The following is a 14,023-nucleotide window of genomic DNA, read 5'->3' as shown; positions in this document are numbered from 1 at the left end:
CCAATTATTAAGGGCAAGTTAAAAGTCAAATTAACAGTTCTTGTAATAGTGTCATGCGGTTGAATACCATTTCCTTATTAGTCTCCCCTGAATGTGGTTAAAATTTCAACCACAGAGTCAAAAGTTTACAATCATAATGCATAAAAATAACATTAACACCACTAAAAACATCTCAGCAGCTTCTATTTGGATGGTCACAATTTGAGATAATATAATATTTAGGATTATTTTTTCATAAAGCTTCTTTTCGCATGGTAAAATATACTTTTTGTGGAATTCGAATGAGTGTTCACTAGCCTGCGCGAGATTGATAGCCAATTACCCCGGCGCGTACAAGAAAACAAGAAAACCTATGGTCAGAGTTTTGGCCACCACCAAGAGCCAATTATTGCTAACTTACCTTAGCGTCAGATGTTAAAAAGTTCTTGTATTTGTCCTGAATCTCCCTGTTGAAGAATTTAAACAATATGTCACGCGCCGCGTACGAGATAGTCTCCTTCGTGGCCGTTCTTTGTGTCGTCACTCAACGCTCCTCCTGTGGGAAAGAGTGTTGCTTGACAACACAAAAAACGACTGCGTAGGAGAGTACGCCCAAGAGTCAATAATCAAAGAAAATGTAACCTGTAAGCAGGTTACATTTTCAAAGATTTTACATTCTTAAAGATTTTAGTGTCGACGTGACCAGTTGATTATTGAAAAAAAAAAGGTGGATAGAAGCGTGTTATAAAGCACTGCACTCAAGTAAAATTCACAAAAACCCAGCCTTCTACTATAAACACGACTGTGGAGCTAAACTCAGGAACATCACCGAAAAGCAAATCCAGGTTGTACAGAGCGACACTACAACACGGGACACCCTGACCACTTGGCTACCCTTTATAGGCTAAAAGAACTTGGTTTTCCTGTGCAAGCCAATTCCAATTTTGTAAACGTTGAAATGGGAGTGGCGCTCCTCTTTTTATTTTGGAAGGAAAAAACCCCTTGGGACGAGGTTGGGGAGTAAAGTACAATACTCCAGAAGTTGGTGATCCTGTGTTACCTGAACAATCTTGTTCTTTGTTCTCGTAGGGTGTCTTCTGGTTCGGATTCTAAGCTGTCTCTGTAACGTTCGGCGTCCAGCCAGAAATTAAACAAGGGTTTGCCAGACGTTTCGTCCAAGAAAGTCTTGAATAACTCCATACCTTGAAGCTAAGCCAAAAGAAGGGATTATTCGTTAGATAAGCTGATGAAAATCTCTTAAATTGAGGAGGGGAGTGGAGATCAATTAACACTGAAAAAAGCTTGTAAGCCGCATCTCAAGCCTTTGCACGCTGTTCTGGCTGTTGTTTTCTGGCCCAGTATTGAAGGATAACAGACAAAGTGGAAGGTGTTAAGAAAACCTTTTTCCTTACCGAGCCCAGCACTTCTCTCTTAAGTTCTTCAATTGTTATATGATGTTTATTAGTGATGTTTTTCACTTCTGCCTCCGTTTGGGCTTCATCGAGTTCGTCTTCACCGAATTCCACCACAGCGCCAAGCTCGTTATCCGGGATATCCGAGTCATCCTCTTCCGGTTCTAATATTTCTTCCGGTTTGGATTCAACCGGTTCGTTCCTGTCCTCATCTAAACGAAAAAAAACGAGAAAAATTCACTTGGTTTGTTTCTTTTTCAATCTTTTCAACCATCGGCAATCATCGGCTACTGGCACAACTGAAGTCTGAAACGCTACGCATTTAAGGGGAGGGAAGCCTCTCCGTATAGGACTTGATAGGAAGTACCCCTCTCTGGGGTACACCTCATGGTAGTCCCCTACGTAGCCGCCTTCTGTGTGTAGTCGCGTTGTAACGCTTCCGATACAAATAACGGCTGCGTGTAAGGCTAACCTCTTAGCATCTTGCTCTTAGGTCGGCTTAGAAATCTGATAATGGTTTAATTATTTTGGCCTCGTTGTTATGCTCACTAGACGAGGTTCCCCGTCATTCCGGCCCAAATTAAAGCTTAATCCCGTAATACACACTTGCGACGTAAGCATGAAAGCGAGGCCTAAAGGTGGATTTCCACTATTGCGTAATTTTTACGTGTGTACGCGCGTAAATAACAGATGCAATGTGTAAAGTGTCGCGTTTATGGTCTTTCACACATTGCCTTTATTTCCAAGTTATTTGCGCACGTAACTTTTGCTCGCGTACGCACGTGAAAAAAACGCGACAGTAGAAATCTTCCCTTAAGGCCACCAGGTTTTCCGCAAACTTCCAAAAATGTAAATAGGGCGGCGAAAACAAGAACGATTTGTGATTTAGAGATTAAAAACTATCCTCAAAAGATATTCCTGGAGCAGTTATAGGAAATGAACGTGTGTTGGAAAGTGGGCAGTGGAGAAACTCACCTTCGGCAAGGATCCTTCGAAAATACCTGAAACGTCAAGTCTTTGCTATTATCGGAACGATTATTACAAAGCTCTGCTGCGCAGCATTTGTGAGAACTGTTTTTTGTCGTAGTTGTGAGCTGCACTTCTGCCACTCTATACAATTTAATTTCGATGCAACCCTTAAGCCTCGCTTTTATGCTTACGTCCAAAGTGACTGTGTATCCTGATGGTTGTTTTCGGTATCTTCGGCATCTCGCCTCACGTGCATCAAACTCCAAAGCCAGGAAAAAGCGCCCTGGGGACGAGGTTGCACGCGCGCACTTTCAGTCCCTAGCCGTGATTACCCTCACCTCCCTTTTTGATTTGAAATCTCGAATCCAGAAAAACCTACTGGGACCCTGTCAGTCAGCATAGAGTTCCATATTAGATAGGGTCAACTAGGCATTAAGACGCACAAAACTTAATACCTGAATTTCTGTAAATTGTTCTTTCTATAAGCGTGACACTTTTAGCCCGTGGTTTGCGCTGTTCAGCGGTGTTTCCTTCGTTGTCCTTTGATTGGTCCTTGAGGTCTCCACCGTTTGAATGAGTCACGCCTTTATCGGCTTCGTTTGGCGCTTCAGAAGTTACGTCTCCTTCAAGAGTACAATGTAAGATTTGTTAGATCATTTGATCTTTAGACTACAGCTAGTACATATGTAGAACAAATTGCTTTTTTTTTAATTAGATTGGTTACGCTATTGCCATTTTGTGCGTGGCCTTGGATTCCCGTCCAAAATATTCCAAACCATTTTCCACCAAATACTGTACAATGTACAGGTAGAATAAAGCGGAGTAAATCTAAACTTTCTCGTGGCTGGCGCACATTTATTTTTTCTCACATGAATGCCCGGGCAAACATGGAGACAGACCAAAACATGTTTCATGGGCGCGCAAGAAGATGGTTAACGTCTTGATTTCTAGCCGCAGCAATAAAAATAAATAAATAAATAAATAAATAAATATATGTTCTATATAGGTATGTGCCGCTGAGAAGGGTAAGGTTTTCAAGCAATTTATACTCTGGGATAGGGTATATAAATCAGAGAGGTTGGGTCTAGAATAGAGTATCATTTTCCTGGAAACTGATCAGTTGGTTGAAGAATTTTAGTCTAGACTAGGGTTGAACCGGGAATTGCCACTCAAAAATATAAAAAAATTAAATCAGCTTTTTTCTGGCTGGACTGTGCTAGTGACCTAAGTAGTTTCTAGAAAACAGCTACTCTAGGATAGGGGGGAGGGGGATTTACGAAGTTTAGTCTAGTATAGGGTAGCAAAACTCACTTAAACTAGCTATAGGGTCCCAGCGTCACATCCCCACCCAAAACTTCCTAAAGTACCCCTCCCGAAGGGCCTCTTCTAGGGAGTCTCCACTCGTAGTGTCCCTATAATTTCCCGTCGTTATAATTAAACCCCGTCGGTTTCTCACGTTCTGTGTTTTTTTCCTTCCCTAGTTCTTTGTCGCTTTCGTTTTCCTTTCCAAGGCTTCCTAGTGCGTCTTCCGACTTATTCTGCTCCAAACCCAAATTCAACATCCCAGGTAAACTTGTCGCACTTCCTAACGGCCTCCTCCCAAAGTGGCGCATTAACATTCCAGGCCATGAATGGTTTGAGCTTCGGCTGGACGGACGGATACCGTAATTACCAATAGGGCTATATATCGTACAACTTGTAGCCCGGCTGTAACCACGGAGACCACGGCTGCTGGCTCGAGCGGTGCGCGTGTCTAATGTGCGTAAGAGAAGACGACAGAGCTTGTACTCGAGGTAGAGACGGGTCCTAACGCAGAAAGAAATAATTTAGTAACAGCTGACATACATATAAAAATAGGCTGGAGCAAATACAATAAGCGTGTACCCTGAGAACCAGTGGTTTGTTATTCTCGCGTGCGGGGATTGATAGCGGGGGACTAAATTTCCGGGTCGGTTACAGGCCGATTCGTCTTCGTCTGGAGCAGAGAAGGCCGAGACAATGCGACGAGTGAAAGACTTGACGGAAATCGGAAACCGCGCTTGAAAAGTCTCTGGCACCGAGGTTACTGTAAAAGATGTTTTTACTTACTGAAATTTGACTTTTCTTACGCGCTCAGTATTAACTGATGAGAGACGTTATTCAAACCTAATTACCAGTAGTATCTCTTTTCAAAACCTGCTGCATCTTTCATTTGCAGACGGTGCACTAGTCTCCTACGCAGTCGTTTTTGTCTCGTCACGCAACGCTCATCCCTATCGCTGCGTGACGGTGGACCCTCCCACGTACCCTGGCTCCAGAGGTCCGTTCTCGAAATACGTATTAAGATGAAAGCGAACTATCAGGAATTAGACAAGAAAGAAAAATAACCCCTGGAACTGGCCAGGGTACTTCCCACGCAGTTTTTCTTAGGGTTTAGTCACGCGTTCCTTCCCTCTAACTGAGTTGGTGAGGAAGCTTAAGATTGCGTGACGAACCAAAAGAACGTCTGCATTGTGTGCATTGGCCGTGGGAGGTTAATCTTAGGGTCTGTTTATATGCCGGTGAACGAGTCGAGCCCCTTCAGTAAGCCGGGCTGGCTCGAGTCGTGTCTAAAGGGCTAGTAAACCGGCTGTACGAGCTCCTGCGGCCGGCGGTAGCATTCCCGCCGAAAACTATGCGCGATTGTTCCGCACGCGACGCGCGCGCAAATTCGCCACGTTTTTTTGCGCTTGACAAAACAACAGTTTCAGTGAAAACAGCCTCGAGACATGAGCTTTTCCCTGTCTTCCAGGTAAGACAACTCCCATTGCCCCAAATGTTTATTTTTAAGTTTTTAATTAGTATCCTGTAAACGCAGGTTTAAGTCTATATCCAGCTGTCGCTCTTGTCTGTTGTTCGGGGACGAAGCGAGTAGGCTTGCAATAGCACAGCCGAATAGTTAGCGTGCGATTTCCAGAGGCGGATCCAGGGGAAGGGTTGAGGGGGTTGCAACCCCCCATTTGGTAAGTTTTCAAACTTGTCTGGCTACCCATGTCTATCCCTTTTTCAAAACAAAAATAATACTATGAGTTATAATATAAATTTCGGTCCAATCGATCATTACAAGAAGACAGTAGCTATTCCTTTTCTTGACTCCTTAATCATCCAAATGTAAGAACGATTTTTGACGAAGATCGCCACGCCCGCAATTTGCTTTGTCTAGTGCCATCGATTATAGTAAATAAGGCACTGCAGCTGGATGATGAAGTAGAAGGAATGCTGTTCTGGGAGAAAGACAATACATTTCCCAAACCCCTTGGAAATGAGGTACTTAGATGGCAAATACTCTAGCAGTTAACAGATAGGGAGCTTCCAAAGAACGTTTTATTAGCACTTAGCGTTTGCATGAAGATGCTCTCCCAAACATCTATTGTCTTCTGATCATCGTCTGCACCCTAACTGGGGCACCCTACCGATCACAAGTACAAAAGCTGAACGATCGTTTTCACTGATGAAATGAATCAAGACCTGCTCTAGGTCAACGATGCCTGAAGAGCGATTCTCTGATCTCGCAGTGATCGCCACGCACTACTCCGCGAGATTCGAGGTAGAGGTAGACGAGATATGCCAGAAAGCCTTTGTAAAGGCTCATTTAAGAAGGCTCTTTCAAGCTAGTCTGATTGATTAAATAGGCGGGTAAACAGGAGACAAACAACTATCGTTGTTGCACTGTACTCAAATTTGACAAATTCATACCTCTGAAGTCAAAATGAAGAAAATCTACATATTCAAACATGACCTCCCCTCCCACCCCCATTCCTTTTGTTCTGGGACGTTTGCCTTGAACTCTCATACTTACAACCCCCTCTTTGAAAAAATCGTGGATCCGCCCCTGGATTTCCCTGCCATTTTATCAACTGATGAAAAGGAGAAAAATTCCAGTGCCCAGGACAAGCTTTATTTAAACCGCACATTACTCAGGACAATGCAAATGTGGGTCTAAATTTACGACAACAGCTGCAGCTGATATTGTGAAAGAGCTGCAATTTTCGCGATGTACCACAGGGTCACCACTTGAAGCTTAGTATAAAAGCTTGTCATGTTTTTCAAATGTGTTTTCAATTGTCATCTTGAGATTCAAGAATCCGAAAAGGTACGGTGTGTGTTTGAACAATACTGTCAGGAATGAGGGATTTACAACTGTGGCATTTTCAGAGCCCAAAGCGCTTTTCTTGCATGGTTTATGCATCTGTCAATTCCAGCTGCACCCATTCCCCCCGCCCCAGGCTACTGTGGGGCATTTGCCCGTCTTGTCAGCCCAGAAGGGGCATGGGCGCAGCTGGAATTGACTGATGCATTACAGTGATGGTGAAGGAAAATATATGTGAAAATATTATCCAGTTGTTAACACCATCTCTGTGAAATCCAGGAAAAATTCTTGGCACCCATACCAGTAATATATGAGAGTTCTCTTCAAGTAAGGGAATCCATGACAGTATTGGAGTCTGGATTCCACTTCATGGATTCTGGAATCCAGCTACAGGATCCTTTGTTGGTGGAACTTGAAACTGATTCTAATATTATTTTTAGTTGCATTCTGGATTAATTTACATGTAGCTGTATTCTGGAATCCAAAGCCCAGGATTATGGATTTCACAAAAAACTTCCCAGATTCCGAGATTCTCCAAGCAAAAATTTCCTGGATTCCAGGAGTGAGGATTCCCTTACACACTCTTGCCTTTGGAACACATTGCCATTGATAGAAAATAAAAGAGTGCTAATGTCATCTTTTGGTTGTATTCATTAAGCTCGGCAGTCAGTATAGAGCCTGACTCTATGGGTACTGGTGGATGTTGTTTTCCTCTTGAGTTTTCCACAAAATTGTTGGTTTTTCAACAAAATAATGACATATCAAGAATTGTTTTGCATGGTGACTCAGTAGTAGCAAGCTAGAACAGCCATAACAACTATGGTAGAAACAAGAAACTAAGAAAAGAAACAGGTTTAACAAGCAAAACAAAAACTCTGAACATGAATCAGGATTTTGGCAGATCTCTTTGCCCTAGTTGCACGTCTAACATTGTCAAACTTAATAAAAATGGCAATGGGATTGTTGCTTTAATTTCTTAGTAAGATCATCGTTTCACCATGAAAGTGATAGTAAAGACTTCAATTCTGTCAGAAATCAGGGCTGTCATTAAAGAGTTGGGAGCCGGGGATTTTTCCCGGTTACTAAGAATGCGGCCCCAGCTTTGTTCATAGGAAAATAGAAGAACAATAGATCCAAAAGAAATCCCCAGCTGTTTGATTCCCCATCTACTTGTTGTATTTACCTGGCAACTTGAAATCTTAGTGATGACAGCCCTGGTCGGAATACATGTACCCATAGATAGACTCAGTATTCAAGGGTACCACTGGCTGCCACTATTGGTTCCTTTATGAGCTTACTTAAGTGGCCTGTTCCAGGCCTTCAGGTAGTGGAGTGCGGTGCGACCCTTCCCCATTCCCTTGCTGTTTTTCCTGCTTGCATCTCTTTGCACTGTCCCCAAAATCTGATAACATTGTACCTGCGACAGGCTAAGCTTACTTTTGCACCCATTCATGACTGTATTGTGACTGGTAGGGTAGACCACACCACCAGGAAATTTTCTCTTCCCAGCCTTTTGATGGGGCTATCACTAAAATTTCTTTTTGCCAGGTATAGGGTATGCCAGGTTTAGTAGCTTGACAATTGAACAGCTGCATGTAGGAATTTATTTTTGGTCTATTTTCCTTTTGTTTTCTATGAAAGTGTTCAGCCGAAGTCATGCTCATAGAGATTACAATGTAGCTATTGGAGGAAATCCACCTTGGCCCCCTGGCCCTTATTGATAGCCTTCTTTCAAACAGCAAGGTGGGTTGCCATTGATTATGCATGCATATAAGGGTGTCCATTAGGCATAAGAGATCAGAGAATTCTCTGTTAGCTATGCAGAATTCTCCGGCGAATGTTCAGTAGCCTATAACTATTTTTTATTCAGAAATGAAGCAGGGTGTAGAGAAAACCATTTTTACAGCTTGCCATTCGGGCAAGCTGAAGCTACAACCACTTGCAAAAATGTTGAGACACTTCCATGAAAAAACGACCTTTCTTGCTTCAAATCGCTCCTGGTCACAGGTCTGTGAGATATAATACTGACCTCCCTCCTCCCTCCCATTCAAAGTTGTTCCTCCAAGTTTTGAGTATGGTCTTGTATTGCTAGCAACTTTGATAAGGGGTGGAGGGGGGATCACAAGCACAAGATCATGGACAGGCCATTTATGCCAAAATACGGCACAGTGTAGTATTAAGTAAGTACTTTTGCAACTGGTTGTAGCATTTACTAGCCCAGACTACATTTCAACTAGCCCCAAAAACTTTTTGACTAGCAAAATTGATTTCACAGTTATTCTGTTATTTGAGTTAAAAACAGAATTCACTAGCCTGATAGCAAAATCAACTAGTCCTGGGCTATCAGACACCACTTTCTTTGCACGCTGCGTGAAGCCCCTTTCAAAATATTCCCCTGTAATGTTACACCTTTCTCCTGCTACTAGAATTCTGAGTGAAAACCCTGGTGTGGGCAAGAAACTTCAAATCCAACTTTGGAAATGTTTGTTTCTTGAAATTCTGCAAGCTAAGGGCCTTCCAAACTTACTTTAAGAATAGTGGTAGTCTTTCTGTCTTAACCCAACCTGCGACCTTTTCTCTCTTTTTTGCTTCGGCTTCAGCATCTTCGCTCGGATGTGGTTGATGGAATCCTACTTCTGTCTGTCCAGTGAAATCCTTGAAGGAACCCGATAAAGGATCATAGTGCAACCGCTTAGAGAAAGCCTGTACAATGGACAAAAATCCTAAAGGTGAGTTCATACACTGTAAGTCAGAAAGATTTTAAAGGAAGATTAAACCACACTTTAAAAAAAAATGCTCTTTATTTGAGTGTCAATGTATTTAGTACGAAAGTACTAACTGGGGACACTACTTTTATGTCTCCTACTGGAGACGAGACTTCTATTTTGCGTGGTCATGCGGGCCACGCGAAGGTATAGCCATTTGCATGGCAAAGGCAGTGCCTTTATTTCTCAGCTATTTTAAGACCCTGAGTATTGGTACAGCTCCAGGAACTGAACCCGCGCCCTCCGCTCTGCAGTCAAGCACTCTACCGACTGAGCTAATCCTGGGCGGTCTACTGGCTTAAAAAAATGGCTACGAAATAAATTTTTCTTAATTAGTATGATGGATACCAATAAATTTGAAAGTTTTATTGGTTTATTAGTTAAAACTTAGAAAATGTAATGTGCATGTAAATTACATATATACATGTATAACAATTTCTTTTCTTGTTTGCAATGTTCATAAAACTTTAAACTAACCTGAAAGGTTAGTGAGTTCGAAATCAAAAGTCAAAACGCCCTTGCTCAGATGCTGTGCTTTGTGAAAGCCAGCTGATGTGACAGGAGGTCAAAGTGCTCATGCAGTATGGGCGATAGAAGGTCCAAATATGAGAGATCAGTTTGCTTTCTATGTAGGTACTGGATTCCAGTCATTCTTAGTGGAAGCTCAAACAAATGCTGGCTATATACAAATGGCTCTGTATGCAAGTGCATTCATTAGAGCAACCAGGATATTTCAATTTTGGACCCCTCATGTTGCTTGCAATAATATTTTATTCAAAAGTTCTTACCGGTAGGGCCAAAAAGGCATTGAAGTAGTCTAGAAATATTTCATCATAAGCAAGCCTGTCTTCAAGTGTCTCCTCTGTTATTCTAAGCCCTGAGGAAGTTTAGCAAATCATTTGATTGTTATTCTTTCCTATAAGTACTAGGAACAATGTATATATTAAATGTACATGTATGGGATTATAACCTGTTGGTCCCTTGATCGATAATGCTTATGAAGGTCACATGATAGTGACTAAATTCAACTGTATCCCCTGCTACAACCATGAAACATAATATGTATTTGTACTACTTACTAATAGCGCATAGGATACAACATTACTCATCAATAATAATGATTAGTATTGCCTACGTGAAAATTAAATTTACCCCTCGAGTGGCATATAATAAATTATTGCATCTACATGTACATCCCAGAGCTAAAAAAAAATGTCTCGTCCAGTAGTCCAGGCCAAGAAGATTTTCTTGTGGAGCAAGTAACTTTTAAAGCTTTCTTGCCCGGTCCAGGCAAGTCGTGCTCTAAAAAATAATTAACTAAGATGAGCTAGAAGTGGCTCCAGAAAGTAAAAATATGAGAGCTGCTTGCCAAAAGGAAAAGCTTGAATAATTTATTCAACTTTTTTCAAGTCCTGCATCCAATTGTAAAATCCTAATCAGAACAGTTTGTGGGTGTCATATACATAATATGTATATATTTTAAAAAAGGTGTTATAGCAATGAAAAGAAAAAAAGGCATTAGTGATTGGGGTGGAGTGGGGGAATGGTGTAAGAGTTGGCAATGAAGGGAAATTTGGATACCAGTAGGGGTGTCCCACTTAAGGGCTGAGCCAGCTGGCTCGATTAAGATGGCTAGGTGCCTGGGTGACTTAGCTTCCTCTCTTGAAATGGGCTCTTTATCAGTTTTACAAAGCAAGCTGCAGGCCGTCTTTGACCTTGCTTGAGCAGCGTGCAAAGAAAGTAGTGTCTGACAGCCCGGGGCTTGTGGGTTTTGCTCCTAGGGAGGTTAACTTGGGTTCATTTTTGCTGGGTATGTGCCGCTGGCCTCTCTTGCAGAACCCCTTCCCCATTATAGTATATTCTGTAGCCATAATAGACCCCATCTTAGTCAATTTAGGGCAAAAAAAGTAATATTTGCAGTCCCAGCTTAGTCACTTTCTGTTTATGTATCTACATTATAAAGCCTTTTAACTTGGTCATCCTTAAATTAACTGACACATTTGTAAAACTTAATGTGGTGTAAATCTTTTTATTTTTAAATCCCAGTAAATATCTTGTTTTTTTTACCCCCAAAATCCTCAAAATGTACGACCCCAATCTAGTAACTCTTATAAAAATGCAACCCATAATAGTCAATCCAGTTGTGAAAATGCAACAGCATCCAGTGGTACATACTCATAAGTCTACTACTAGGAAGTAACCCCCCCCCCCCCCGCCCCTTCCTGCAGGATTTTGCTATTGCGCTTGTGAATTCGGTTCTTCTTTAACTTGCCCCTATTTTTAAATCCCTACATACCTTATATTTTTGACCTCCAAAATCCTCAAAATGTGTGACCCCATTCTAGTAACTCTTATAAAAATACAACCCCACAATGGTCAATCCAGTTGTGAAAATGCGACAGTATCCAGTGGCACATACCGGTTAGTCTACTACTAGGAAGTAGCTTTTTTGGTAATTCAAATTATTACATAAGAACTATAATCAATCCTTCTTATCAAATTTGACTTTTGGGTTAATACATGCTAGCTACAGCTTGCCCAAATGCAAGCTGTAAAACTGACTTTTTGCACCCTACTGTACATGTGTATTTGTTACTTCCGGTCTGAGGCTGGATCCTTGATGATCATGCCTTCTGTTATCAACAAGAGGCCAGTCAAATTTAATACTTAACACTTACTACTTTTCTGTATGGCTCTAGATAATAAACAAAGAATTTTTTTTTTTTACGAGTAAGGTGGCAAAAATTAGCAAATTATACAGTTATGAAACGGCTCATTATATACAACGGACTATATTGAGAAGCCATGCTGCATTTGAATTTAGGGATCGATCTGCGATCAATAAACTACTCTATGCTCTTCAAAAGCTAACTATGAAAATTTTAGAATTTAATCCTTTTTAACTCCCGAAATTCAGGCGCTGTACTATAACACATCTGTGTTCTTGTTGAAACTGACTAGTAGATATAAAAGGTGCGAGTTTATTTAAGCCCTAAATACAATATAAGTAATATTATTATGAGCTCTTTGCGTAGAAATGAATCTAGCACATTTGTGGCCGTAAAGAAAAGTTTAGATTTCATACATTTGTAGTTTTTCATATATTTTTAGTTTCTAAAGATCATTGCGTGAACAAAGTCACGGAAGATTGTTCCGTCATGATTGATTGTATCGATCAAAGCAATTAATTTTGTTCGATTTCGTGTTGACTTAAACGCCGTTGGTTCCCTTTCAATGCTATTTAATACACAGTGTTAGATCAATGGGAAATTGTACCATAACATTTATCTTGCAATATTCTGGAAATCATACTGACACCGCGTCAAAATGCTACTCGATTAGCTTCTTTACCGATGGTTGTCGATGGTTGTGATACTAAGATCGCACTTCATTATTCTCAAACCAGTTTGAGCTGGTCTTACCTCTCATCTTTATGAACTGCTCGATCTGCCCACGGATTCCACAACCATGTATCGATAAAGTCACTCATCTTCTTCGATCCATGGTTTCGCGATCAGCCACATTATACAAGCTCCATATAACTTCTTGGCTTTTGCATCTCGACCGTCTCGCCACCTCTGCCTTTTGTGAACAACCGTTGTCAAGGTGATTGGAAGCTCTTTTGTTTTGACGGCACATTACTGAACATTTCTGCCAAAATTGCTATTAATCATTAATCCTTTTGTCTTTGTATTAGCTAAATTGCATTGTTGCTGTTATCGTTTCCGTGGTAAATAAGCAAATGAAATAAAATTTTCGAATCAGACAAAAACGGTTGCCTTTTGGTATTTAACTGAAAAAAGATGACATTGAAAGTAAAAAAAAAAGAGCTACCTGAGTGATATAACTAACTGCTTGACTCCTCGTGGAGATCAGGCGTTTTGTTTTTTTGTTTTTGTTTGTTTGTTTGTAATTAAAAGCGAGGGGAAAAAGAGCGCTACGAAATTAAAGGCGTAGTAGAGATATAAAGAGGCATGATCGTAGCCTGTGTACAGACGTCCCCCCTCCCTCGGATAAAATCGGGAGAAGAGAGAAAAATCGGGAAAAGTCTCTTCTCCCGATTTTTTCTGAGGGAGGGGGGACATCTGTACACAGGCTAGCATGATCGCAGGCTAGCGTGACTCAGATCCGTCCCGAGGAGCTGCAAAGGAGATTGCTTTTATGCTTATTCAGAACATTGAAACGCTGATTTCAGTGAATAAATATAACTTAGAAAGAAAGCCTTTGCTCTATTGACAAATATAAATGGGGTAGAACACTTCAATAAGGCTGACGCTAATTCTTAGCGCTCGCTTTACGAGCGTTACGAGCGTCCCTCCCGCCTTCGGCGCTCGGCACCGAGTCGACTTGTGCAAGTCTATGCTTCTCACTGTAGTGGTACTATAGACAGAATTCGCTATATCAAATTAAAAGCCAGTCGTTCTGCAGCCTTTACTATGTCGCTTGTGCCTTGTCCTGTTATAAAGTTGAAAGTCCAGTCCATTCCAAACAACAAGCATCAGTCAGAGTTTTAGATCAGTTCTTTTCTTTCCTTTTCTTTTTTTCTTCCATTTATTACAGACGACTCTCTCTTAACGGACAACTCTATAAGACGGACACCTCCGTAAAACGGACATCTAGAGTTGGTTCCTGCCTTTCTTTACTCCCTTTATTTGACCCTCTATAAGACGAACCCTTACTACCGGTCCCAAAGGTGTCCGTCTTAGAGGGAGTTGACTGTATTTAACTTTTACCTCGCATTATTTTAGAAAATGCCCTGAGGACGAACAGGGTCGATTAAACTTATCCCC

General features: G+C 41.3%; 1 protein-coding gene across 1 annotated transcript in view; it reads right to left on the bottom strand.

Annotated features, from left to right (window-relative positions):
• LOC140925221 (uncharacterized) overlaps positions 1-12,809 on the bottom strand; it is a 41,343-nt gene extending 28,534 nt beyond the window's left edge. Inside the window, exons 1-8 of the mRNA XM_073375206.1 lie at positions 12,656-12,809; positions 10,022-10,110; positions 8,996-9,171; positions 3,817-4,166; positions 2,816-2,983; positions 1,392-1,603; positions 1,040-1,188; positions 401-446 (exon numbers count right to left, since the gene is read on the bottom strand). Of these exons, the coding sequence (XP_073231307.1) occupies positions 401-446; positions 1,040-1,188; positions 1,392-1,603; positions 2,816-2,983; positions 3,817-4,166; positions 8,996-9,171; positions 10,022-10,110; positions 12,656-12,662 (1,197 nt within the window). The 5' untranslated portion in view covers positions 12,663-12,809. The remainder of the gene's footprint in view (positions 1-400; positions 447-1,039; positions 1,189-1,391; positions 1,604-2,815; positions 2,984-3,816; positions 4,167-8,995; positions 9,172-10,021; positions 10,111-12,655) is intronic.
• Positions 12,810-14,023: the final 1,214 nt, after the last annotated feature.

Source organism: Porites lutea, chromosome 14, assembly GCF_958299795.1.
Source record: "Porites lutea chromosome 14, jaPorLute2.1, whole genome shotgun sequence".
NCBI classification, from domain to species: domain Eukaryota; kingdom Metazoa; phylum Cnidaria; class Anthozoa; order Scleractinia; family Poritidae; genus Porites; species Porites lutea.
The sequence above is the reverse complement of the archived record's forward strand: the minus strand, read 5'-3'. Positions and strand labels throughout refer to the sequence as shown.